The sequence below is a fragment of the Saccopteryx bilineata genome, chromosome 4 (assembly GCF_036850765.1).
Source record: "Saccopteryx bilineata isolate mSacBil1 chromosome 4, mSacBil1_pri_phased_curated, whole genome shotgun sequence".
Lineage (NCBI taxonomy): Eukaryota > Metazoa > Chordata > Mammalia > Chiroptera > Emballonuridae > Saccopteryx > Saccopteryx bilineata.
Genome location: NC_089493.1, coordinates 40,850,914 through 40,877,402, shown reverse-complemented (window position 1 = coordinate 40,877,402; position 26,489 = coordinate 40,850,914). Strand labels below are relative to the sequence as shown.

Sequence of the window (26,489 nt, the reverse complement as noted above, 5' to 3'; positions counted from 1 at the left end):
TATATTAAACAGAATAAACATAGATATATAATCATTTTGAAAATTATTTAGATGTTATAAATTAAAAGTATTTCCAATACAGTATCACAGCCAGTGTTGAAAAATATAAATTTATGAGCACCACGGTCTAAGTAGGGTAAATTGGGGAAATCTCTTTATTTTTATCAATCACCTAGAAATTTAAGTCAAATTATCTATAAGTCAGTACTACTGAAACAAATCTTACTGGACTGATTTCTCCAGACCATTCACTATTCTGTTCTTCATTTTGCCTTCCAAGTGTGAGGCAGTCAATGAGTTAATTTCCAAAGTGGCCAATGAGTTAACTTCTCATCACAGCATTTTGTTCAAATGTTCTATTTTAAAGTCTTCCTTTAAACAAAGGGCCATTCTTCTATTCTTGTGTTATTGTATGCTCCTTTTGAATAGTTTCCAGGAATAACCAATCATTTTGGAAAAAAACAGTTGCTCTTAACATCCTTTGTATAAAGTTATTAGATAATGGCACTGATTTCTGATTAACAACTCTTACATGTTGTAGCCCACACATACATGAAGCACTAAAAGTTCCCTTGGCAACAGACATTATTTCACATGCTCATTATAAATTTTAGATATGAAAAATTAAAGAAAATGTTACTTTTGTTACATTGTAGCACAAGAGACAGAGAAGCAATAAGAAGACCTGAAAATACAGTACTGGTTTCACAGTGCAGCTTTAATGCTCTTTAAATATATATTCATTCTAGGACACAACTAAGAAATAGTTTTGAAAATGCTGCTTTGGGAAATTTAATTACCATTAATATATTAAAATAAATAACAGAATTTCTTTCCAGATGGCAAGAATGGTGGTGTTTTTCAGAAAAATAAAGGGTTTTTAAAACATCTATATCTGTCATACATTGTATAATTCCATCTGAAAAAGAAACAAAAATCTGTTTAAAGTATATCACAACAAAGTCTAAGTTACTTATTAGTTTGATTTAAGTTCTAAAGAGAACCATTTTATTTTTAAAAAGTAAAGTAGTATGTTTAATAGGCTTCTCGATTTTGTATCTGATAAAGTTCAAGATACACCTGCTGACTTGGCTTATAGCAATAGAACTGCCAAAATAACAGACAAGAGAGCTGGCCCAGATTCTATTCAGATGTTTCAAGATCTAGTTATTTACTGAGATATCATTTCTGGCATCTGGGTCTCCTATAATAACCTATCTAGTCTACCAAATAGGAAACACACAGTTTTAAAGTATCAAACAATCAATGGCTATATGAGAAATTTCTTCCGAAATAATGAACTAAAAAACTTCTATATAAATATGTGCTATAAAATAAAATTTTATTTCTGTAAAATATGTGCTCTTTTCCCCCTCCCTTCCTTTTCCACCCATCCAGAGTTAATATCACATTTGATTGTATTACTGTATTTGTTGCCTAGGATAGGAAACCCCTATGATAGTTAACACAGTAAAATATTTCTACAATAATGATGATGATGATGATGATGAAAATTGCAACTGCCTACTTTGTGACAGGTGGAGTTGTTCTAAGCATTTTATAGCAATTTGTTGTAGTGGATAGTATGTTACTGAGCTCAGGGTGCTTAGCTTCCTCTCCCTTATTTATCCACCTTGGTGACACTGATGGGACATAGGCCATATCAATAAAGAAATAATTTGATGTGGTGGATAAAGGTTCTGAATCATGAGCTTTCCTCAACAAAGAATGGTAATGGTAAATCAACAAAAAAGGTACATTCATTTACCTACTATCTTTTGCCATCTTATTTTGAAATTATAAGAAGTTTTGTTTTCTCTTAATTTAGATGAAGAAGTTGAAAGATAGGCTAGGTAGCCATTCTTAGTCTTAAATCCTTGCTTTCACATAGAATAATTAACATGGCAAATAGGGTTTTCTGCTTTCTTTCTTTGCTTATGATCCCCACTTTTCCTCTTCCCTTCAGAATGCTGACATTTTATTCAACGCATTCCCCGAACCTCCATTTCTCAGCTCAAGTCTTGTGCTGGAGCACAGTTAAAGCTACCTAAGGCCACTCCACATGACCCATGAGAGACAGTGGCTTAAGAAAGGGGTTCCCCTAAATCAGCAGCCAAGAGCTGGAAAGCCAGTCCCACTACTCTTCCCCTCCTCTGGGAGCAACCAGCGCCCCAAGGCCTTCCAAAGCCACAATTCCAAAACTACACACTCCCACTACACCACAACAAAGCTTTCTCACGGAACAACACAACACAGCACCCTATACCCACTCCCTGGAAACACAGCGCTAACCAGGCCAGCAGCTCCTCCCCAAAACGTGCCTCCCACATCTTTTGGCCAGTGTCCCAGAGTCCCTGGTCCCCTCTGGGCACCTGCACGCTCTGGCTCCGAGTCAGGCGAAGGGAGGCCCAACCCAGGGCCATTTCAAAAGCCTGTGTGGGTTCAGACTGCTGGTAAACTGTGCCTCGTCCGCTCACCACCACCCAAGTCCTTTAACACCATCGTCAGGCTGACCACCCTAAGGGGTTCCAAGTTTCAGTGCTCCCTGTAAGATGGGAGCGTCCGGGCAGCTGGGAAAGAAAGGTTTTGGGAGGGGGCTGCCACAACTCCCAACCCACTTGCAACGCTGTCGCTCCTAAATTAGGCATACACACCTTTTTCGAGCGGGGAGAGGGAGAGACGGAGGATGGGAGGGGAACTGGGATGAAACAGGGTGTGGCGGTTCGTACAGAGAATGAGTAAGAAAGGGACAGTGAAAGCCTCATCTCCGTCCCGGACCGAGCGGGGTGAAGGGGCGCCGGGCCGGCCGGCCGCTTTGTTGTCGGCGTCCCCGTCGCCGGCGCGCGAGCGCGCGCAAACACGCCCCCCAGACATCGCCACCGGCAGGGGGCCCCGCAGCCCCCGACCCCTGGCGGGAGCGAGAAACTTGTACGCGGGCGCTCCAGCGCCAGGATGCGGCGGTTCGCCTAGGAGGTCCATTTTAACAGCCGAAAGAATGATGATCATTAAGTAAAAGAATCAATAGTATTTTGTTTTCTTCCAAGTCTCTGGGAAAATAAAATTCAGGTTTTCTGCCCGTCCGCTACTATGTACAGGGGCCGGTGGCGAAGCCGGGGCGGAGGAGGGTGTTCCTGGCGCTCGCGGTGGAGACACGAGGAGGGCGCAGAGCCGACCTGCGGGGGGCCCGGCTGGGGGGCCCGGGCCCCGACGCCATCGCCGCGCAGCGCCGCCCGCCCGCCCGCCTTACCTGTGGATGCGGTTTCCATGGCAACGGGCGGCGGCCGGGCGGGGCTCGAGCCCAGTTCCCGCGGCTCCGCTTCCCCCGCCCGGGCGCCCCATCCCCGGCCGGACTCCCCCTCCTGCGGCGCGGGCTGGGCCCCTTTCGACGTCGCCGCTCCATCCTCCCCTTCCCCCCGGTCCCCGAACCACGGGGACCCAGGGCCGGCCAGCGGCGGCAGCTCTTCTTGGGGGTCCGGCGGCGCGGCCATGGCTGGCGGTCCCCGGGGCGCGGCAACGGCGGCTGGGCCCGGAGCCGAGGCGCGGAGGCTGGACGGGCGGGCGGGCGCTCGCGGCTGCCGCCCCCGCCGGGACTCGGGGCTCGAGAGGCTGCGGTGTCAGCGCCGCCGCCGCCGCCGCTGCAACTCCGGCCGAGCTGCCGCCCGCCGCGCCCCGCGCCTCGGCTCCTCCTCCTCCCCCTCCCCGGCCCCGCCGCGGCCGCCGCCCGCGCTCCTCCTCCCGCGCCCGGCCCCGCCGCGCTCGCCCGAGCCGGCTGTTACGCAGGTGAAAATGGCCTGTTGGGCCGAGGCTCCCTCGGCAGCCGGCAGCCCCGGGCCTGCGGAGGGCCGGCCCCGCTTACGGGATGTGCCGGATCCACTTGGATCTTAATCTCATCTGGGGAGGAATCAAAGGAAAAGATGCGCAGGTAGCAGCGACCCCCCCCCCCCCCCCGCCAGTGGGAGCGTGAGTGACGAGGCGAGCTGTCCTCCCAACTCACAAAGTTAAGCCCGGTCTGGTGTCCTGGACACCGAGGCAAAGAAAGGAAGCTGGAGACCTCAAGACCTCTGTTCTGAGAGTGACCACGGTCAGCGATGGAGAGGCCGCAGGGCTGCGCGCGGACGAGCGGTCCTGATGGTGCTGGTGGCAGATGGAGACGAGGGACTGTGCAGCCCCGAGGTTCAACGCTGCCGCCGTAGACTGGTTTTCCAGCACAGGCTGAAAGTAGTGGATGGAGTACAGGAAAAAGCCAGGAAAGCCTTCGGGGAAGAAAAGCTGACCAGACCTCATTCCTACAAGCACTGAGGACAAGCGGAATGGCACAAGTAGTACAAAAAGAAGCTCTGTCTCCTTTCAGAAACACCGAGCCAATGCCATCCAAACTGGAAGCTGCCTGTGCTAATATTTATTTGTGCTATTTTATTTGAGAAGTTGGGCATTCCAGGAAACTTGCTGCTTCTGCTGCTTTTTCTTTTTCTTTTCTTAAATTTTCAGCCCTCTCTGATAAGGTAGAAGATATATGACAGAAAAACCAACACTCAGAGAGAAAGTGACTTGCCTGATAATGTATTATTCTTATATTTAGACCCATCTTTTCAAACAAGACTTCCACTTCTTTTTGCTTCCTAAGTTGTCTGTCTATAAAATAACGTGGTTGTATATATATATAAAAAAAAAAGTTCAGCCCAACCCCGAGGGTGGGTGAATAGGCTTCTCTGCTGCTCCTTCTCTAGAAATGGTGGGGCGTGAGCTGACATTCTGTGAAGTGTTGTGGGACTGCTAAGCCACCATAGGCATATTAAGGATTTCATATCTTTCCGTTTTTATACTCAATTTCAGCACCGTTCAGACGTACCGCAAAAAATGCTGACACTTAAAAGCCTAAGTTTTGCCCAATCTTTGTTATACTAATATATTAATATTCAAAAGATGTTGTATCAACCTTGGGTAGCTCGGTTGTTCAGAGCATCATCCCTATATGCCAAGGTTGCAGATTGGATCCCTGGTCAGGGTACATACAAGAAGCAACCAATGAATGTACAACTGAGTGGAACAATTGGTGTTTCTCTTCTCTCCTCTCTCTCTCTCTCTCTTTCTCCTTTTTTTCTCTAAAATCAATCAATTTTTAAAAAAAACATTAAGATGTGTCAACGTTGGCCCTGGCCGGTTGGCTCAGCGGTAGAGCGTCGGCCTGGCGTGCGGGGGGACCCGGGTTCGATTCCGGGCCAGGGCACATAGGAGAAGCGCCCATTTGCTTCTCCACCCTCCCCCTCCTTCCTCTCTGTCTCTCTCTTCCCCTCCCGCAGCCAAGGCTCCATTGGAGCAAGGATGGCCCGGGCGCTGGGCATGGCTCCTTGGCCTCTGCCCCAGGCGCTGGAGTGGCTCTGGTCTCGGCAGAGCGACGCCCTGGAGGGGCAGAGCATCGCCCCCTGGTGGGCAGAGCGTCGCCCCTGGTGGGCGTGCCAGGTGGATCCCGGTCAGGCACATGCGGGAGTCTGTCTGACTGTCTCTCCCCATTTCCAGCTTCAGAGAAAGAAAAAAAAAGAAAAAGAAAAAAAAAAAAAAAGATGTGTCAACATAGAGAAAATATCTTTACTCAGTAGAGAATAAATGTGGTAGTACCAGATGTCCCTAATCTAATAATCTTCAAAATTTTATACTGTTGGTATCTTCAAAAGTTATGATGAACATGTTTATTATCTTGATTGTGGTGATAGCTTTGCAGGTATATACATGCATCAGAACTCATCAAACTGTTCACTATGTGCAATTTCATATATATCAATTTTACCTCAGTAAAGCTATAAAAATTATCCTCTCCAACAATAGTCACCAACAAAGTCTTGGTTATCATGAATAATCATGATATTTTGTATCTTCCTATAGGAAAATAAACCTGATTAAGAAATCTGTAAGATAAAAAGCTTTCCACGGCCATCTTTTAGTATGGCTTAATCCTGTTGTATAATCGAGGGCACTTGTGGGACTTTTCAAATCTATTGTTTAGAATGCCCACAAGCATTGGAAATGTCAGGTGGAAATTTATCATACTTTCATTATTAATAACATGCCAAGAACACAGAAAACTAATGATATAACATTTAAGTGGTTTTTGTTGGGTACTGAAACTTTGAGAATTGTTATGTTAAGGCAGTTACATACAAAATAATATGGAGTGTGCTATTTTGTTTCTCTGAGAAACATTAATGAAAGTCATCATTTCAAAACTGGAATAAATATGCAAGGCTCTTGATTGATAATTTTGGGATATCCTTAAATTGATAAGGAATTTTGGGATATGATTCTGAATTTTTCCACATTTCATCAGATATTAATACTCTAATTGAGAATGGGGAAGGGAATAGCCAGTTAAGTATGATTAGATTTTACTTGTTAGGGGAAACTGAAATTTTCCATTTTGAGACTATTTCCATTTTCAATATAATTAAAATTTCATTTTGATAAGCGATTCTATTTTGCTCTGCTGAAAAAGGTGTGCACACTCTTTCCATTTTAGAAATTTTCACAGCTATCTTATCAAGTTCTACCTCTGGACACATACAGATTATAATTGTCTATCTGGAGAAAGAAATCTGCAGTTTTATTCTATGGTTTGAAATTACCAATATTTATCAATATTATTTATTCTACATTTGCACTTCTGTGAACTGACAAAGCTTGACTAATTTGAAAATTGATGGACATAATAACACACAGTCAACGATGGAATTCCAAGGCTTGCTGAGTTGCTCTAAGTCAGCGATTTTCAACCTTTTTCATCTCATGACACACATTAACTAATTACTAAAATTCTGCAGCACAACAAAAAAAATATTTTTTTGCTGACCTGACAAAAGAAAATAGGTATAATTTTGATTCATTGACACCAAATGGATATTGTTGTGTTGTTTGTTGTCATTTTTTTATGTAACAATCTAAGGGAAAAGAGGTCAGTACCCCTAACTAAATAGTCAGGTATTGCATGTTTTAAGATTCTTGTGGCACACCAGTTGAAAATTGCTGCTCTAAGTTATGAATTGCTCTAAAATGTTTTTGAAATAAAATAGGATTGGCCCTTGGGAAGGATTCTTATCAAAAAGAGTTGAGACAAAAGAACTGTCAGGTTTTGTTTTCAGCTGTTGTTTTTGGAAAAGAAGTTTTGTTTGTTATTTCAAAAGAAGGAATCTGGTGTGGAATAATTATTTAATGCTAACAACTTAGACTAAACCTTAGCTCATGGGGAAAAGGAATAGGGGAAACTGCAGGAAGGACACCACAAGTAACAAATTTTAGCTAAATTAAAGTCCTATCTAGCCTCAATATTAAAGTTACCTAATAGCTCTGTGCCTCAGTTTCCTCAACTGTAACTTGGATTTTTTTTTTTTTTAAGGAAGAGAAGGGGAAACAGAGAGACTCCCACGTGCACCTGACCAGGATCCACCTGGCAATCTCTGTCTGGGACTAATGCTTTGAGCTATTTTTAGCAACTAAGGCTGTCATGTTGGAACCAACTGAGCTATCCTCAGTGCCCAGGGCCAATGCTGGAATCAAAGGAGCCACTGACTGAGAAGAGAGAGAGAAGAGGGAGAGAAGCAGATGGTCACTTCTACTGTGTGTTCTGACCAGGCGTTGAACCCAGGACATCCGTACACCAGGCCCATGCTCTACCCACTAAGCCAACAGGCAGGCTAACCTGGATATTTTAATAGTACCTTCAGCACTGGGTTTGGGAGAGCACTAAATGGGTTAACATATATGTACAGAATATTATCAAGATATAATAACACATGCCAAATCATTTCCAGAAAATGGTTTATAATAGTAAAAGCTTAGCCTAAGAGTCAACAGTAAACACTTCAGACATTTAAAGAAAATTAGATGAGGAATAATCCTCTATATTGAGTTACCATTGATCTGTTTCTAGTAGTAGTTCCTCTATACTAAAAGACAAACCTTACATAAAGATAAATATACTTCAAAAATTCTTTTAATTAAGATAAGTGTTTGACTCAGGATGAAACTCACTGTGGAATTTCAAATTTCTCTGAAATCATTGCGTGTGGGGTTGGTTCAGGGGTTAATTTGTCTATATGGTATGTTTTTTTTTTGTTTTTTTTTTTTTGTTTTAATTTTTCTGAAGCTGGAAACAGGGAGAGACAGACAGACTCCCGGATGCGCCCGACTGGGATCCACCCAGCACGCCCACCAGGGGGCGACGCTCTGCCCACCAGGGGGCGTCGCTCTGTCGCGACCAGAGCCACTCTAGCGCCTGGGGCAGAGGCCAAGGAGCCATGCCCAGCGCCGGGGCCATTCTTGCTCCAATGGAGCCCTGGCTGCGGGAGGGGAAGAAAGAGACAGAGAGGAAGGGGGGGGGGTGGAGAAGCAAATGGGCGCTTCTCCTATGTGCCCTGGCCGGGAATCAAACCCCGGTCCCCCGCACGCCAGGCCGATGCTCTACCGCTGAGCCAACCGGCCAGGGCCTATATGGTATGTTTTGCAGCTCATTTTGCAACATGATGTTCACTCTTCCACAATGCGTGTGGATGCTCTTGAACTCCATTTCCTACTGCAGTGAAAGAATATTTAGATTGAAACTAATTTATAGAAGCTATAAGCTGGTGCATAAAACAGTTGTTTTCTCTAGGGGACTACTACAGCACTCATTAAGTTGCACAACACATTTGGAACACACCAGGCTCCTGCTGTCCATGGAGAGTGGCTGCTGTGACTTAATCTGTTATCTGAGGCCATAAAACATAGATGCTTCTAATGTCTGCCAGTAGGAGTAGAAAGAGGAAAGTTGATAACTTTTCACTGAATCCAGTTTTGTTTTCTTAGTTTGTACATTTGAGTAAAACTGCAGACTTTTTATTTCTTGGGGCAAAAACATGAATTGAGGTCTGTAATTTGAATTCTTCATGCTTTGGATTCACAATTAATACACCTTTTAAGAACTTCTGAGCTTGAGAAGCAAACCAAAATGTACAGATAGACATTGGTTGCTTTTAAATAGTTCTTTGCAATTTACAAACAGATCTCATTTAATACACACAAATGCATTTAATTTCTAAATTTTGGTGAGAGATATGGTATTTCACAGTCATTTTTAAATTTTTTATTTAGTTGAAGCCCAATGGATTAAGAGGTTTTTTTTCACATTCTTCTTGTTAATTTGTATTTTTTAGTAACAGCTTTACTAAGATACAATTTACATACAATACAACTTAAAGTGTATATAATTCAATGGTTTTAAGTATAATAATATGATTGTGTAACCATCATCACAATTTTAAAACATTTTCTTTTTTTTTTTTCTTTTTTTTTTTTTTTTTCATTTTTCTGAAGCTGGAAACGGGGAGAGACAGTCAGACAGACTCCCGCATGCGCCCGACCGGGATCCACCCGGCACGCCCACCAGGGGCGACGCTCTGCCCACCAGGGGGCGGTGCTCTGCCCATCCTGGGCGTCGCCATGTCGCGACCAGAGCCACTCCAGCGCCTGAGGCAGAGGCCACAGAGCCATCCCCAGCGCCCGGGCCATCTTTGCTCCAATGGAGCCTTGGCTGCGGGAGGGGAAGAGAGAGACAGAGAGGAAAGCGCGGCGGAGGGGTGGAGAAGCAAATGGGCGCTTCTCCTGTGTGCCCTGGCCGGGAATCGAACCCGGGTCCTCCGCACGCTAGGCCGACGCTCTACCGCTGAGCCAACCGGCCAGGGCCTATTTTCATTACTCCAAATAGAAACCTCAGACCCATTAACAGTGGCTCCCCACCCCCACAATCCCAAATCCAGTCCTAGGAAGTCACTAACCTACAACATGAATTTGTCTATTCAGGACACTCCATAGGGATGAAATCATACCTTGTGTCATTTTGTGTCTGCCTTCTTTCCTTTAGCAGAATGTGTTCAGGGTTCATTCATGTTATATGGCATTTATCAGCATTCTATTCATTTTTATTTTTTTTTCTTTCTTTTTTTTTTTTTTCATTTTTCTGAAGCTGGAAACGGGGAGAGACAGTCAGACAGACTCCCGCATGCGCCCGACCGGGATCCACCCGGCACGCCCACCAGGGGCGATGCTCTGCCCACCAGGGGGCGATGCTCTGCCCCTCCGGGGCGTCGCCATGTTGCAACCAGAGCCACTCTAGCGCCTGGGGCAGAGGCCACAGAGCCATCCCCAGCGCCCGGGCCATCTTTGCTCCAATGGAGCCTTGGCTGCGGGAGGGGAAGAGAGAGACAGAGAGGAAAGCGCGGCGGAGGGGTGGAGAAGCAAATGGGTGCCTCTCCTGTGTGCCCTGGCCGGGAATCGAACCCGGGTCCTCCGCACGCTAGGCCGACGCTCTACCGCTGAGCCAACCGGCCAGGGCCTCATTTTTATTTGTAAATAATACTCCATTATATGAATACCACAATTTGTTTATTCATTCATCAGCTGATAGGTATTTAGGTTGTTTCTATTTTCTTTCTATTACAAATAATGCTGCTATAGTGTTCGTGTACATGTTTTATTTTATCTTGGGATATAAAGACTAGAATTGCTGGGTCATATGGAGACTCAACATTCTATTGTTTAAGGAACTGACAGAATGTTTTCTGAATAACTGCCTCATTTGAAATGCCCACGAGCAGTGTATTTTGGTTTCAATTTCTCCACATCCCTGCCAACAGGTATTATCTGTTTTTTTTGTGGGGGGTTTTTATTACAACCATCTTAGTGGGTATAAACTAGTATTACATTGTGGTTTTGATTTGCATTTCTCTGATAGCTAATGATGTTCAGCATCTTTTCATGTGCTTATTGGCCATTTGTATATCTTCTTCAGAGAAAAGTCTACTCAGATCCTATGCCCATTTTTAAATTGAGCTATTTGTCTTTTTTATTTACTGAGTTGTAAAAGTTCTTTATATATCCTGGATACAAGTTTTCTTATCAGATATATGATTTGCAAAAATTTGCCCCATTCTATGGATTGTCTTTTCACTTTTTTTATGGTGTCCTTTATAGCACAAAAAGGTCCAGTTCAACTATTTTATCTTTCACAAGTTGTGGTTTTGGTGTTATGTCTTAAAAAAAATTGCCTGATCCAAGGTCAGAAGATTTATAGCTGTGTTTTTTTTCTAAGAGTTTTATAGTTTTGGGTCTTATATTTCGGTATTTGGTCAATTTTGAGTTAATTTTTTTTAGTTAATTTTTATATATACTGTGAACAACTTGTCTTTCTTATTTTGTGAATTTTCTTTTGTCCAGTGTTTACTTTTCCAGTCAGATATTTTTTCTCAAATATTTTTAAATACCCCTTGTGTTGTATTTTTGTCATTTATGTTTCACGTTTTATTGTTCAGGGTGATGAGAAAACCGAGGTTCTAAAAAATCACGAAGACCTCTTTAAAATCACATGACTAATGCAGCTGTTGCTCAAGTCTAAGTCTTCTGACTTTAACCTCATGTTCTCCAACTTAAAAGTGTTGACACAGTACAATCAATTTTTTTGTTTGTATGCTGTACATCACTAACTAAAGCCTGACTCAATGGAGCTCAAGGAAAACTACAGAGGCCATCAAGATTAATACTCACAGACTACACCCAGAGTTATCAGAAGTTAAAGCAAAATCACCATCATCAAGACCAAGGACAAGACAGAAAAGGTACTGATAGCCTGTGAGGAAGTCAGAACCCTGGACAGCTCAGTAGGAGCCTTAGCAAAAATCCGTTTTCTTCTCATTTAGGACTGCAATCACTGGAACTCCAGATTAGCAGTCGATTCACACTTTTGGGAGTTAGTTCCAATTTAAAGGGCTCTGGTCTTATTCATATGATCCCAATGGGGGGAAATGTCATACCATCTTTCAAGAGCCTGTAGTATTTGTGAAGAGGCATGACCTAATCTCAGGCCTGACATGGGTATATACAGGAAAATCCCAGGTCCCTGGGTCTTTGGGGGAAAGGGATAGAAGGGAAAGGGCTAGGCTGGTCTGAGAAAAAATGGTTTTCTTTCTCTCCTTTCTTGGAGCTTTTTATCCATAAATCTCTTTTTCCATCAAATTTGGGCAGTAGGCAAGAACTCCACTCTAATTGGGAACCAGAAGCAGTACTTGGCAGAAGCTTAATTCTACTCCATGAGAGTCTCAGGAAGAGTTCAGGGGAATACTTATGCAAAAGGACTTTGAGCCAGGCTGTATTTATAATTTCAGATACACCACAATACAAGTTTGACCGCTGGTGTCACAGAGTAGATAGGACCACAAAAACTCTGTGGCTTGCATGCACTATGAACTGTCTAGTCATTGGTCATCTAGCTCACTGTAGCCTTATTTGGTGTAAGACCATGATCAATCAGGATAAGACTATCATGACTGAGAAGAACCTAAGAAAAATGAAAAGTTCTAAACGAAAAGTCCTTGGCATGAAGATAGTCCAAGACACATGCACATAGTCAATAAAGAGAAAGACACACTTTGGGTCTCTTTTGTTTCACTTGAAAAAGAAGCAAAAGAAGAAGAGGAGGAAAAGGAAGAGAAGGAGGAGGAGGAGAAAGAACATTGAACTTTGTCTCTTTGAAATGGGCATAGCATACCAGGACATCAGTCAAAGGGTTAACATTCTGTTTTAAAAGTAATAGGCCAACTACCTTATGTAGAAAAAACTATTGCTTTGCAGAATATCTAGATGATCCTAGAATAATGTTACCCTTCAACTGAATCATGGCTTCTTGTGCAGCTTTAACTGTGGAGATGTTAGCAAGATCTTTTTGTCAAATGTCACTCCTACTCTAGCCTGTCACCAGTATTCAAAGTTCAACATTTTGACTTTATACATTTGGCAGGTCAGTACTTTTATAAGTGGCAGCCTTCCCAAATACATAACTCATCATTTACAGAATGCTCATATCTCATAGTGGATTATCAGACAGCTTCACTAAGCTGAGTTTAGACTCTGATAGGGAATAAAACTAGGTCCAGCATGCCACACTGCCCTGGGAGGAGAGCCCACAGACATGCAATCACAGGCCCTTGACACTCACAGGAAGATGCTTAATTTCCTGAGGGCTGAAAATGTTTCAGCAAACTATGAACAAGCTCAACAATCCTTGCATATTGTCCTATCATAACAGAAGTTATGTCTAAAATTGTGAAAATGTTTATTTTCCTCTTTAAACCTTTTCATCGTCTCTGAATTTTCTGATAAAAAAAAATAAGTTCTAGGAAAAGTCTCTAAGGTAATCAGCCAACATCTTTTATTTCTCTATTTTTTATTTTTGCATCTTTTAGATACTAATAAGTTTTGCTTATAAATTATACATGTAAGGTTATCGTAAACATCAAGGATCAATTCACAAAAGGAACACTACCAGATGCCAGGAAGCCAGAGGATGAGAAGGATTATGCATTTGACTGCATCAAGAGAAGCCTATGTATACCTTTTAATGAGCAATGCAGCTCTAATGCCTAACTTCAAATTCTGCTACCTGAAAAAAACAAAACACCCAGCAGTGCTGGGAAGACCAGCTGGCCCCTGCCAGGACTGCTGTTGTGAAAAAGCATTGTGAAGACTGATACAAGTTGACTAAGGGTTGTTTTGGTCCTGTAAGAATAAACTTCTTCCTATGTGTTGTGTTATGCAGGGTATCATTGAGTTCTTGGATGTCTTCTTCTCCTTGATTTATATGTACATTTTATAGAAGTGACTAGCATATAGTATATATTTATTATGGATAAATAAATGAATGAAATGTGAGGAGTCTCACTAGAAGAAGACCCACTGAGGGTGCTTTAACAAAGTCAACTTCTCTAAGGGATGCTGCCCTTCCATACCAACCCTGAGATATCAACACAATGTCTCCACCAGGCACCTTCAAATTCTATGATATCCTGGGTCCTGACTTTGGCTCATATTTTCTTTCTGGAGATAACAGTGTCTTGGACTTCAGCTTTCAATTCCTGCTTGTCCTTGTTTCTCCCCCAAATGTGGCTTCCCTTCTGAGGACCTGGCCTTCTGTAGTTTCACATCAGCCTCTGTACCTTGCAAGTCTCCACCCACATCCTAGATAAGCCTGAGTCACTGGCTGTCCACTCCTTGGCTTCTGCTCTCTATGGCTGTCACCCATGGGATAGAGGCTTTTATGCAGCTGGGGCTTGCAGGCTCTGAAGTTAACCTCTTGGGTTCTGTCAATTCCTGCCTACCCTGCCCATTAACCCCTAATATGCATAGAGGAATATCTCATGGGAAAATCAAGGCCATGTGGAAAATCACAAATTTCCTAAACATCGTAAAGAACAGATGCCTTGCAGTCTGAAATAATTTCAGTACAGAGGCCTTGAGGTATGGAACTTCCCCATAAACCACCTCTTCAAGAAGGTGAGAGATTAAAATTTCCAGTAATAATAAATAAAGTTTTCTTCTTGGCTGCTATGGGGAATCCACAGCTTAATTGCAGTAGATTTTTGAAGAATGCTTAGAGGTAGTGTCTGGGTGTAGAAGCTTCAGTGTCATGAGTAAAGCCATGGCTGGATCTTGGCCTAGATTGTCATTTCATTTAGCTTGCCCAGTTTGGAATGGAATAAAGCCACTCTAGATAATGGGTTTAAAGAAGTTCTGAATAGTCAGTCCATTTGGGCCACCTAAGTGGAAAGAGCTGTGATTCTTTCTAGGTTACTGTCCCTACTGGTTGAGGCTGTTTCAATGCCCCTTACAAACTAGCTCAGGTATCTGCATAATTATTCTCAAACTTGGTGACTTCCCTGAGGACCATCTTAAACTGATGTACTTAAGCTTCCCTGATCCCAGCTTTCTCTTCTTCTCTGCATTTGGTCAGGGAAGCCACTATGCCATTTTTATGCCCCCAGGTTGAGAGAGGGAGTAGAAAAAAAAATCAGTTCTTGTGTAATGAGGTCCCTACTCAAGGATGAGCTCACCGTGGAGCAACGCCAGCACTGGCAGCTGTCGCCTTACACTTCCCCAACAAGTTCAACCCACCTAAGAAGTTTCAGAACTACAAACTTTGATAACTGGGCATCACATCTATTTATCCCCAATATTGCCCTCAATGTTATCATAGTAAAAATGTTTCATAAAGCTCCATGCTCATCTCATCCTATGTGGCCTCCCCAGGAGCCAAACACTGCAGCAGCCCTCATTACCCCACTGGAATTAAAACCATTGCTGTCCAACCTTGAGAATTAGCTACTCAGGGTAACTATTCAGTATCAATAAAAAAATATATACTCTTGAGTATATTATATATCCCACTTTTTCTTACATGTTTCAGAATTTGTGGTCTGTCCCAGAGCTGGCATTTTGCAAGCTCTGAGTTTTCCTCCCAAGGCCTATGATGTTTCTGGACTCTACAGAAACCAACAGTCAAGCAAAGCATTCCTAAGATATGCTGGAAGTATCAAAACTTCCAGTGCTGTAGCACTGAAGCTACCATTGTAGTTCTAGAGCCCCAGCTCTGATAGGGTATGTTCAACCATCCCAGAATGCAATGATGCAGGCACTCTGAGACTTTCTTCTGACCAGTCTGTGGCAGTACCCCAACTGAGGTACACTATCTCTTGGTACATATTGATTTGGGGTACAATCTTATTCTGGATAACTGTCACACAACTCCAGGAACCTGGCCCATTTATTCATACAATCCTTAATTGTGGCTAACAATACTAGCTCTTTGCTGAGCTGTATCAATCCAAATATGAGATTGTAAAGGTTAATTCTCTGGAATTTTCTCCCTTACAGCCATTCAATGATTGGGGCAGGCCACCAAACTCTAGCCATCTCTAGTACTTTTGGGGTTTGTAGAATACTGTGAAATAGAGCCATACATATATTATTCCTTCCATATTTCTCCATCCTGACTTCCCAGCTTACTAAAATGCTTAAGGAAAACAAGTCAAGCACCATAAAATACCTAAAAGGCATTTGAAAATCACAAAGATGATCCATCCTGCATCTAACCTAGTACACCCAGACTATTAGGGTTCTTCCTCCCCCAAGCATATGTTCTGAACACACCGTATAGAAATATTTTCTCAAAGTATGTGCTAGATACCAACTATGTCAGAATCACTTGACATTCTAGCTTAACATGCTTGTTCCTGGGCCCTATCTCACATTTACTGAGTCAGATCCACTGGAAATAGGCTCAGGAGTATATAATTTAAATAAGCACCTTAGGTAATTCTTATATCCACTAAAATTTGAAAATTATAATGATAGCTGTATCCTTCCCAACTCAGCCTTGACCGGCATTTTTACAAACCTATTCCACAAGTTCCCCATTCTCCATCCCTTGCCCCTTCCAACCACCCAAAGTTATACGATATGAGAAAGGAAGTTTTTGACCACCACTAAAGCAGCATAAAGCCTAAAGCATTATTTGGAAGAGGTCCATGTTTTCAATAATGAAAAAAATAGGCTATTGCAACTAAGAATAGTACTAAATTGTCCAAAATTAAGCCAAAGTTCAATTAATTGGCTCTAAGTCCCTCTGGGTACCAAGACAGAGTAGGCCAGGCCCAGTAGAGACAGTAGAGAGCAGCTAGCCACAGGCAAGGTAGTCAGGTAGGTCAGAGAGAAGTGTCTATAGCTAAGAACTCAGGAAGACTGGTGGAGCTGGGAGCATTTAAGTACTGAAAGTAGCTGGTTAGGTATTTACAGTAAGGCATAGTGCTAGGAAAGCTAAACCAGAGTGGGTGAGAAGATACTGAGGGCAGTAACGACAGGAAGAGAGCATTGTCAACAACCAGCAGAAGAATTCAAGGAACAGGCTAATCTAGTCAAGGCCAAGTTTAACAGACACATCAAGACAACGTACAAAGAGAGGTACAAAGATAAATGCATAACTCAAGGTTTATAAGGTACATTAGATTTGTACCTGTTGTTGGAGTGGGAGTTGAGACTGGAAAAAAATTGTAGATTAAACAAGGGCCTTATATAGAAAAATAATGATAATATGCTGTGATATGAGGGATACAATCAACTTTCTGGACTGAGGTATAAATAAAAGATAAAGAAAAGGAAAGAAAGGAAAGAATTCTTTCTACAAAGAAATGGTCAGCTCTTCAGTGAATTAAGACTACCATCTCTGCTTAAATTCACTGTTCTTCAATTTGCTACCTCAGACCTAAATGCAAATATAAATGGGATGGTAAAATGAGGGGGTTATATTGTCTGAGAGAGAGTAAGTGCCTCATTACAATTCCATCCTGGCTGCCTTTTAAGCTATTAATTCTACATCAACAAATCATGGACAAAGATTATTTAACTCTTTTTAGATAGACCTATTAGAAATAGCATTCTGTTGGTCTAATTAAAACTTTACTTCAGAACAACTTTTAACTTTTAATTGGATGATATATATTCACAGTCAGACATTCATAAGAGGGCCTCTGCTGATGACTTTAGAAGCGCTGCAGAATTATCTCTTCCACCGTCAAAGTAAACCTTAAGTTGTGCTGTATTCATTTTTTTAATGATTATATCAAATTTAAACATGTGACATAGAATTTTCACAATCTAATAAAATTAGTAACGAGAAAAATGTTTATTTGCATAAAGATCAAATGTCAAGAATATAAAAATTACATCAGCATTTGAAATCTACAGACTGTTGGTTCTCTGGAATTAATCTTTTTTTTTTTTTTTCTTTTCTTTTCTTTTTCATTTTTCTGAAGCTGGAAACAGGGAGAGACAGTCAGACAGACTCCCGCATGCGCCCGACCGGGATCCACCCGGCACGCCCACCAGGGGCGATGCTCTGCCCACCAGGGGGCGGTGCTCTGCCCATCCTGGGCGTCGTCATGTTGCGACCAGAGCCACTCTAGCGCCTGAGGCAGAGGCCACAGAGCCATCCCCAGCGCCCGGGCCATCTTTGCTCCAATGGAGCCTTGGCTGCGGGAGGGGAAGAGAGAGACAGAGAGGAAAGCGCGGCGGAGGGGTGGAGAAGCAAATGGGCGCTTCTCCTGTGTGCCCTGGCCGGGAATCGAACCCGGGTCCTCCGCACGCTAGGCCGACGCTCTACCGCTGAGCCAACCGGCCAGGGCTGGAATTAATCTTAAAGGCATTACAAAGCCAAATTATAATTTGAATGTCTCCATAGTTCTCTATCAATAAGCATAAAGCTTTTGGGGAAATAAATTTAACAATCAATTTAAAGGTTATAATTAACTAATTATTATGCAACTCAAGATTTTCTTATTTAGGTCGATAAAGCCACTTCTTTTTTGTTTAAATGATTCTTCTTTAAATTAGGCAGTGACACAGTTTGTTATAATCAATGGTAATGTACCTTCACAATTGTTTTCAGATTCAAGATACACTTACCCATAAATAAGAGATAAAATTTATATGTTTGTCCTTTGTCTAAGAGTATCAACAGATAGATGAATTAAATGAAGTCTTATTTCACTTACAATGTTAATTTAATTTGCTGGACTTTTAGTGGTTTCAATTTGCATTGTTTCATGAACGGACACATAAAACCATATCATAAACTTTAATGTGAGAAAAAGAGATTAACAAAACTGATCACTCCTTTTGTATTCCTCCTATGGCTTTTAAATGTAATCACCTCTTGCTCCAAATACTATCTGGAATATGTTAACAACATTCTTTCTTAAGAATTACTAGGGCAAAGGCAATACACCAGTGGTTATTAGTTTACAGCTATACAGCAAGTAAAACTCGATTGCTGGCTAGCCAAACCTGTGAGCTTAATCCAGAACTAATGTTCTTAAAGTTACTTGTTTATATCAATCAATTAATGACAAATGAAAGCAAATTTCTGTGAAATAAAATTGTAGAGGAAAAATTAACCTTTTTCTATGGTTATGCATGTTTACAACAGTGAATATTAATTGAATCATGATAAATATTTTGAATTGCTGGTAGTTGTTAAATTAATGGAAATATTTTTAAAATCTGCACTCCTGTATTTTTCTTGAGAAAGTGGTTTAAAACTAGAATCTATTGAATAAAGTGGCCATCTGGTGTCAGAAATGAGCATTACAGACACTATTTTGCATGAATTTACAGTCATAAATATTCTCCACAAACCAACTGAACCACAAAAACATAATAGTAGCACTGTCCGACAGAAACATAACTCTTACGTGTAACTTAAAATTTTCTAATGACTACTCTTAAAAAGTAAAGAGAAACAGGGACTTTAATAATACATTTTTATTTAACCTAATATATCAAAAATATTTCAACATGCAATCAATACAAAAAATAGTTTTTTTCATATTGTCTTCAAAATACAATGTGCATTTGACAGCACAACTCAGTTTGACTAGACACATTTCAAGTGTTCAAGAGCCCCACATGGCTCTGGCTACCACATTGGACAGCGCCAATCTAGAGACTGAAATGAGAGCTGCCTTTACTTTGATTTGCCTTTTACTATGTTTATGCATTTCTCAGCCCCTCTGCTCACTCTTAAAAGTTCCTCCCCCTCTCTCTTTAAATTTTACTTTATTTTTATAAATATTTTTTGCCTCCTGAACCTTTTAGAATATTTAAATGGCCCTCAAAGGCCTGTCCTCAGAGAACAGGACAAGAAGACCCTTGGAAGGCCCATCTCTTCGCCCAAGGGCACGTGGGGGGGGGCTGGGGGCTGCTCGTCTGCCTGCGCAGTCCTTCCATTCGGCTGGATCTGGGCTCAGCGGCTTCCAGCGGCGGTCAAGGGCCGCGAAAGGAAGGCCACGTCGCGGGGGATCCGGGCCGTCACGGTCGTCCGGTCTCCTTATGACATCACAGTGTCACACTTTGGGGATTCCAGTCCAGCGAGGATCCGGGCTACCAGGACCTGAGCGTCAAAGATGTTCGATGGGAGGAAGCCTGGACTCGAGGAGGCAACGACTAGGTAGGTCCCTGCCACGATGCCCACAACTCGTTGCTTCCAGTTCCGTCCCCTGATCCAGCGAAGGCAGGTGGGAGGTTGCACGCCAGCACGAAAAGACCCACAGAAGGGAAGCACCCACTATTTCCAAGGAGCACCAGCGGGGTCTTCCGGGTGAACCCTAATTCTGCTGATTGGTTGGAGGTTGAAGCCACGTGATACAGAAACGGGTCGGTTGCTACTTTCCCCTCCCCTTTTATCTCCGTCCTGGTTGCGAGGTCACGAGAGGCTGGGAGGGGTTTCCTAGGTAACCGCTAGGCTAGCGTGTACACATCCGGCCTGGGCCTAGAGACGGTGCCGCGCCTGCTCCTGCAGCACAAGAATTTGAGAGGTCGGAGTGGACGCTGCTCTGTTTCAGTTGTGCGGAAATCCATCTTCTGTCTGGGCTACGGTGAGTGTCTGTCACCTGGTGGTCTTTGGGAGTATATCGCGTGTTGCCTGGCCCTGGGAGTCTTTGCTCCCCTCTGTCCGTCTCCATCCACACAAGCAGGAAGACAGGAAAGAAGCAAAGTTGAGTTCAGAGGATTCAGGAATGGCACAATGGAGATAATAATGAGAGACAGTGCCCTGGCTTTATCTAAGGCCATCAGTGACCAGAGAATAACTTAAGAAGAGAAGGAAAGGGATGGTGGCCCATAGCCACTGTGCAGCCTTTACTGACCCGGTTAAGGTACTGAGCAGAGAGAACCAAGTGCTCCTTCCCCAGACTTGATACTGCTCACTTGATACAGCCACAAGGGCATTTGGCCATCAATGATCATGAATGAATTCTGATCACTTTATACCCAAGAGAGGAAACAGTTTGATGACACGGGGCTTCTAGTTTATAGAAAAGAAACTTGATTTTTCTCAGAATGGCACCCTACCCCATTCTCATAGCAGACAGAAACATGGTCCTTAGCATTCTAATTACTTTTATACTCTAATTGGTCATGTTTAGCAAGTTTTATACCATAAAGGACCCTGTGGTATGACAATTCAAACCACGCAACACAGTTTTTATCAAACATCATGTGTGTGCTAGACACTGTGATAAGTTCATGGCCCCTGCCTTCAATGAACATGGAATCTTGTAGGGAGGAGAGACCTGAAAGCAACCCAATACAGTGGGACAGGCTCCATATCTAGGGCATATTTGCAGGCCTTCACTGGAGTTACAAGAAAGAGAATGATAGCCTGACCTGTGGTGGCGCAGTGGATAAAGTGTCGACCTGGAAATGCTGAGGTCGCCGGTTCAAAACCCTGGGCTTGCCTGGTCAAGGCACATATGGGAGTTGATGCTTCCAGCTCCTCCCCCCTGTCTCTCTCTCTTCTCTCTCTCTCTCTCTCTCTCTCTCCCCCCCCTCCTCTCTAAAATGAATAAATAAAATTTAAAAAAAATTTAAAAAAAAAAAAAGAGAATGATATTAACTACCAGAGAGAAATTCTTTACACAGAAAATATTTGATTTAAGTCTTTAAGGATATATGGAGTACACTATAAAGTCAAGGAAAAAGACATTTTAGGTTAGGTAAACAGCATATGTCAAAATATAGAAATATCCCATCTTGTTCAGAGAAATATAGTTGTGGCCAAAGCCTGGGGTGCTCTGGGGAGTTTGTGGTTGATGAGCTTGAGAGGTAGGCAGGAGTCGAAGCACAGAAACCATGAATACTTTCCGTGGGGACTCAGGTGAGCAGATTTAAACCTTTCAGGAGGCTGGCTGTCACAGTAGTGTAGACAGGATGGATTGGAGGGAAGTGGGACTCTAGGGAGGACATCTAGTTAAGGTGAAATGATGTGAGACTGAACCAAAGAAGAGGCGATTGGAATGGAGAGGAGGGAAAATCTGATAGACATTTAAGAGGTATATGCAGAAGGATTTAATGAGTGAGTGAGCATGGGGGAAACAGTAAAAGAGTGGTTGAAGGTAAATCCTTGGATATGGATTATTAAAAAGATGGTGTCATTTATCAAGAGAAGGCATGCATTAGGAGAAGCAGGCTGGCTGGAAAATATGATGAGTTCAGTTTTGAGCATACTGAATTTGAGATGCCTGTGACACATTAAGATGGAGTTTTCCGTGTGGGTTGTTGGTCGGTTGCACCAGGAAGAGGAAGAGACGGATTAGTAATTTTTCACCAAGAAGGAAACAATTGATCAGGAAAGTAAGTTTGAAATAACAAGTAGCAAGAAGCCAAGGAGAAAAAGCAAACCAAAAAGGAAAACTTAAAGAAGAGAGTCATCGGCATTGTCAAACGCCATGTCAAAGTCAAGTTAAGAGCTGAAACATGGCCAGTGTCTTTGGCAATTATGTCATTGTTTACCTTGCTAAAAGAAACTGCAGTGGCCTGAGGTGTCCCCAAACAGATTGCAGTGAGCTGAGAACTGCATGGAGGTAGTGAAATACTGCTAATGACAGAGGTTGTTGTTTTTTTACCCCAACCACCATCCTCTCTCACTTATATTATTACAACTATCCCTTAATTTTGTCCTTGCTTCTGCCCTACATGTTTATTTTCAACAGACTAGCTAAAGTGATCTTTTTCAAAACTTAAGACAGTTCATGTTACTCTTCAACTCAAAATCTTCATACAGCTTTCCATCTCACTCATAATAAGATCCAAAATCCTCACAAGGGCCTCACAAGATAGCACATGACCTGGCCCTGCAGCACCTCTCTGACCTCACCCCCTACCAGTCTCCATTTCCCTGGCTGTGCTCCAGACACATCATGTCCCCTGCTCTTTGGCAAACATGCCAAGTATACTCTCACCCCCCCTTTTTTTGCATTTGCTCAGCCTCTGCCTGAATGCATTTCCTCAGGTTTCCTCATTGCTCATACTCCTTTTCTTCAGCTCTTTGCCCAAATATTAACTTACCAAAGAATTCTTCTCTTTCTTCCCACCCCATCATTCTCCAACTGGAAGATATTTGCCCCTCAGTACATCACTTAATGAATGAGTGAATGAATGAGCAGAGAATTGAGTGTATTAGATGATTTTTTCTTTGTAATGTTAGCCAAGTTCTCTCCCCTCCTCCACTTAGCACGGTGGAACGATGTTCCCAGTTTACGAAGCCCGAGTACAATTACAGACTGTGTGCAGTACTCTGATGCAGATCTCAGAATCCTTCGATTTGGTCCCTTTGGATGGCTATAGCCATCCTCTTCCCAATCATTGCTGATCTGAGTTTGGGAAAATTTTTAGTATAGTTTTGTTAAACTTCTTTCTCTGATACCTTGAATATGGGGCTGGTTTGATGGGCTTTTCTCTTGATCTGATACCACTTGGTTTATTTTCATTCAAAAGACCTTTCTCAACATTTTGACAATCACTGCTCTTTTCCTAGCACTACTACACATTTTTTTCTTGTTTTTATAATCCCTTAGTTATTCCAATGGTATTTGGGGAGATAAGTTAGGTAATTACATGGATTCTAGCCACCATTTTTTTGCCTTAAAATTTTAATTTATATATAAATATATATAATTTAATTTATATATATATCAATATATATTATATATATGGTCTATAGCTTCTACCTTGTCCTCTTTGTTTACTCCATTCCAGCCCTCTGGTCTCCTAACTGTTCCCTGCACACACTCAACATAGATCCTTTGCACTTACTGCGATATTCTTCCCCCATGTATCTTCATGACTCACTTCCCACATTACTTTGTATAAATGAAGAAAAGTTAGCATGGCAAATGTTTTTTAAAAAAATATTTAAGTAAAATTTCATTTAGGTATAACATATATCTTAGGAATCTAATTTTATTTTCTCAAAGTGAACATATATTCCTTTATTCAGCACCCAGATCAAGAAAAATATATATGTGTATTTTGTTTGTTTTATTTTTTTATTTTACAATGTGGGGGGAGGACAAGAAGTACCAACTCATAGTTGCTTCAGTTTAGTTATTCATTGCTCGCCGTATGTGCTTGATCGGACAAGCTCAGGGTTTCAAACCAGCAACATCAGCATTCCAGGTCAGCGCTCTATCCACAGCACCACCACAGGCCAGGCAAGAAATATATCTTCATCAGTACTACAGAACCCGTCTTTGCCTCCTACTAGTTACTCACCCCTGAAAGTTACCTACTATCGTGACTTCTGTTATCAGAGATTAGTTGTTTCCAAATTTTAAATGAATGGGGTCACACAGTGTATGTACTCATTGTATGGCTTCCTTTGTGCAACGTTGTGTTTATGAGAATCATCTATGTTGGAAGAAACAATAGTTTCTTTCTCATTCCACTGGTAGGTACTAACCAAGTAGAAATGTGTACCTGTGTGACAAAAATGTTCAGAGAAGTACTATTTAGCTCCAAACTGGAAACAGTACAAATGTTTACTAATAGAATGAATAAGCAAATGACTATATAATTATGCTGTACAATACTGAACATAGTTTTCAAAAAAGCGTGAGGTTTTTTTTTTCTCTTTGCCTAGTTCTAATCCTATTCAACATGACTGCCTACATTATGCTTTCACCTGCATCTAAGATAACTAGTGTTAACAACTTACTATGTATCTTTCCATATTTTATTTTTGCATAATCATATACACACATGCATCCACACATACACATGTGTCTGTGGTAGTTATTATTCTAAAAAGTGGGATCACAATATACTCCATTTCTACACCTTGCTTTGTCATGTCATAATATTAAAACTAGGACTCCTATATTTTTAAAATAGTATATATCTGGAATATCATAATGAAAGTATTTAAAATTAGGAAAAAATGGGTTAACTTTTTTTAGAGTTATTTAGTTATTAATTAGCTTATATCATCTGAAAAGAAGTTGGCAAATTCACTTTAATAAACATTTATTACCATGCCATATATGTCGCTAACCTAAGGATTCTTTTCTTTGTTCACTAAGTACACTTAGGGAACTAAACGACATGAACTGGGGGCAAGGTTAGGGTACAGATGAGAAATGACTATATCCTTCAAGTGATAAAGGCTCATAGTGTGGAAGAAAATTACATTTGTTTTATTTCAACCGAGAAGGTAAAATAGGAACAAATGGGAAGGTATTACGAAGAAATGATTAAACTCAGAATAAAAAATAACTTTCTAACTGAAAACTAGAGATGGGACGGACTGTCTTGGGGCCCAGACAGATAGTTGGTAATGTACCATCTGAAGAGTTGTGAGCCACAAAGCAGTTGCACGTAAGTAGGTTTAAGGACCCTTTTAATGTGGAATGCCATAATTCTAGTATTTATTTTAATTTTTAATTTTCCTTAATAGATAATATTATTATGACCCTTATTTTTAATGGAAGATGACTGAATGTGAAAATTTAAAGCAAGAAGAAATAATCAAAGAACTGGTGAGTTAAAGCCAAATTTATTTTCAACCAAGTTTGCAAGCTGCTTTCTGGAGCTTACCTAGACATTTCTTCTGCTCTGTGACCTTTGGAATCAGAGAAAAATTTTATATATATATATATATAAAGTGTGTGTGTAGGGGGGGTACAACATTCCTTCTTGTGTCAATGGCATTAGTGCAATTGACTGTTTATAATTTCTAGGCAAAGATAATTTTTTATTATCCTAAATAGGTAATACCCACTTTCTTTTTTGAAAACAGTGTTTATGCAATGGTTTATCTTATGAGATGGTTGGACAAGAAGGACCAAATACTACAAAACTGGAGATGTTTTTCTCAGAGTACCCCCGTATAGTTGGATTATCATTATTTCCTAATTTAACAAGTCTCACAATCGTGGCTCAAGATATAAAAGAAATTTCAGGAATAGAGACTTGTTTACAACTCAAAGAACTTTGGATTGTCGAATGCTGTCTAGAGGTAAGTCTAAAGATATAACTTCATATGAAATATTTTATACTGAATTCTTTGGCTTTGGAAAAATAATTTATTGAAATATATGCTTAACACATGGATAAAAACAAATAAGTGAGGGGGAAAGAAAGACCATACTTGATGAGTTGCAATAAAATCCTTTAGTAAAACAAAAAAGAAAACAAAAATAAATAAATGAGCAAAAGATGAAAATAGATTTATACAAAGAAAAAATAGAAATGAAAAATTAAAACATAGACATATCTACATTTTAGTAATCAGACTAAATAATAGCCATTATTGCTTAGTAATAAAATCAATTCATTTAGATAGTATAGGTAGTGCAAAAATTGTAACATTTATTTTGAAAAACAATATTGCAAAATATATGAAAAGCCAAAGGAAGGTTGACTCAGAAATCCTTATTCTAAGATATTGCCCTAGAGAAATAGATCAGCAATAAACAACTATATGCATGAAGTTATTTATTGCAGCATTATTTATAAAAGCTAAAATTTTAAAATAACAATATGCTACATGTAGGGTTATTTGTAACCTACATGTTACAAAGAAAATGATTATAAACTTCATAAAATATTTTTAATTAATAAATATTATAATTTGAAAATTATGAAAACATTATAGATGGTCTTAAGTTAGAAAAACAAAACTGTATAGGTATTATGATTATAGCCATATGAAATTAGGTATAAAGTTGATTTAAATTTAAAGAGAATATAAATTTGTATTTAGGTAGATAGATTATTTGTTTTTCTTTTTGAAATTTAATTTGCTGGAT

The 26,489-nt window shown here is 41.1% G+C and overlaps 2 protein-coding genes across 2 annotated transcripts in view; one reads left to right on the top strand and one right to left on the bottom strand.

Annotated features, from left to right (window-relative positions):
• Window positions 1-3,656, bottom strand: part of RTN1 (reticulon 1) — a 213,250-nt gene extending 209,594 nt beyond the window's left edge. Inside the window, exon 1 of the mRNA XM_066276382.1 lies at window positions 3,248-3,656. Within this exon, the coding sequence (XP_066132479.1) occupies window positions 3,248-3,488 (241 nt within the window). The 5' untranslated portion in view covers window positions 3,489-3,656. The remainder of the gene's footprint in view (window positions 1-3,247) is intronic.
• A 16,534-nt stretch (window positions 3,657-20,190) lies between these two features.
• Window positions 20,191-26,489, top strand: part of LRRC9 (leucine rich repeat containing 9) — a 121,996-nt gene continuing 115,697 nt past the window's right edge. Inside the window, 3 exon segments of the mRNA XM_066272555.1 lie at window positions 20,191-20,279; window positions 25,136-25,217; window positions 25,478-25,696. Of these exon segments, the coding sequence (XP_066128652.1) occupies window positions 25,170-25,217; window positions 25,478-25,696 (267 nt within the window). The 5' untranslated portion in view covers window positions 20,191-20,279; window positions 25,136-25,169.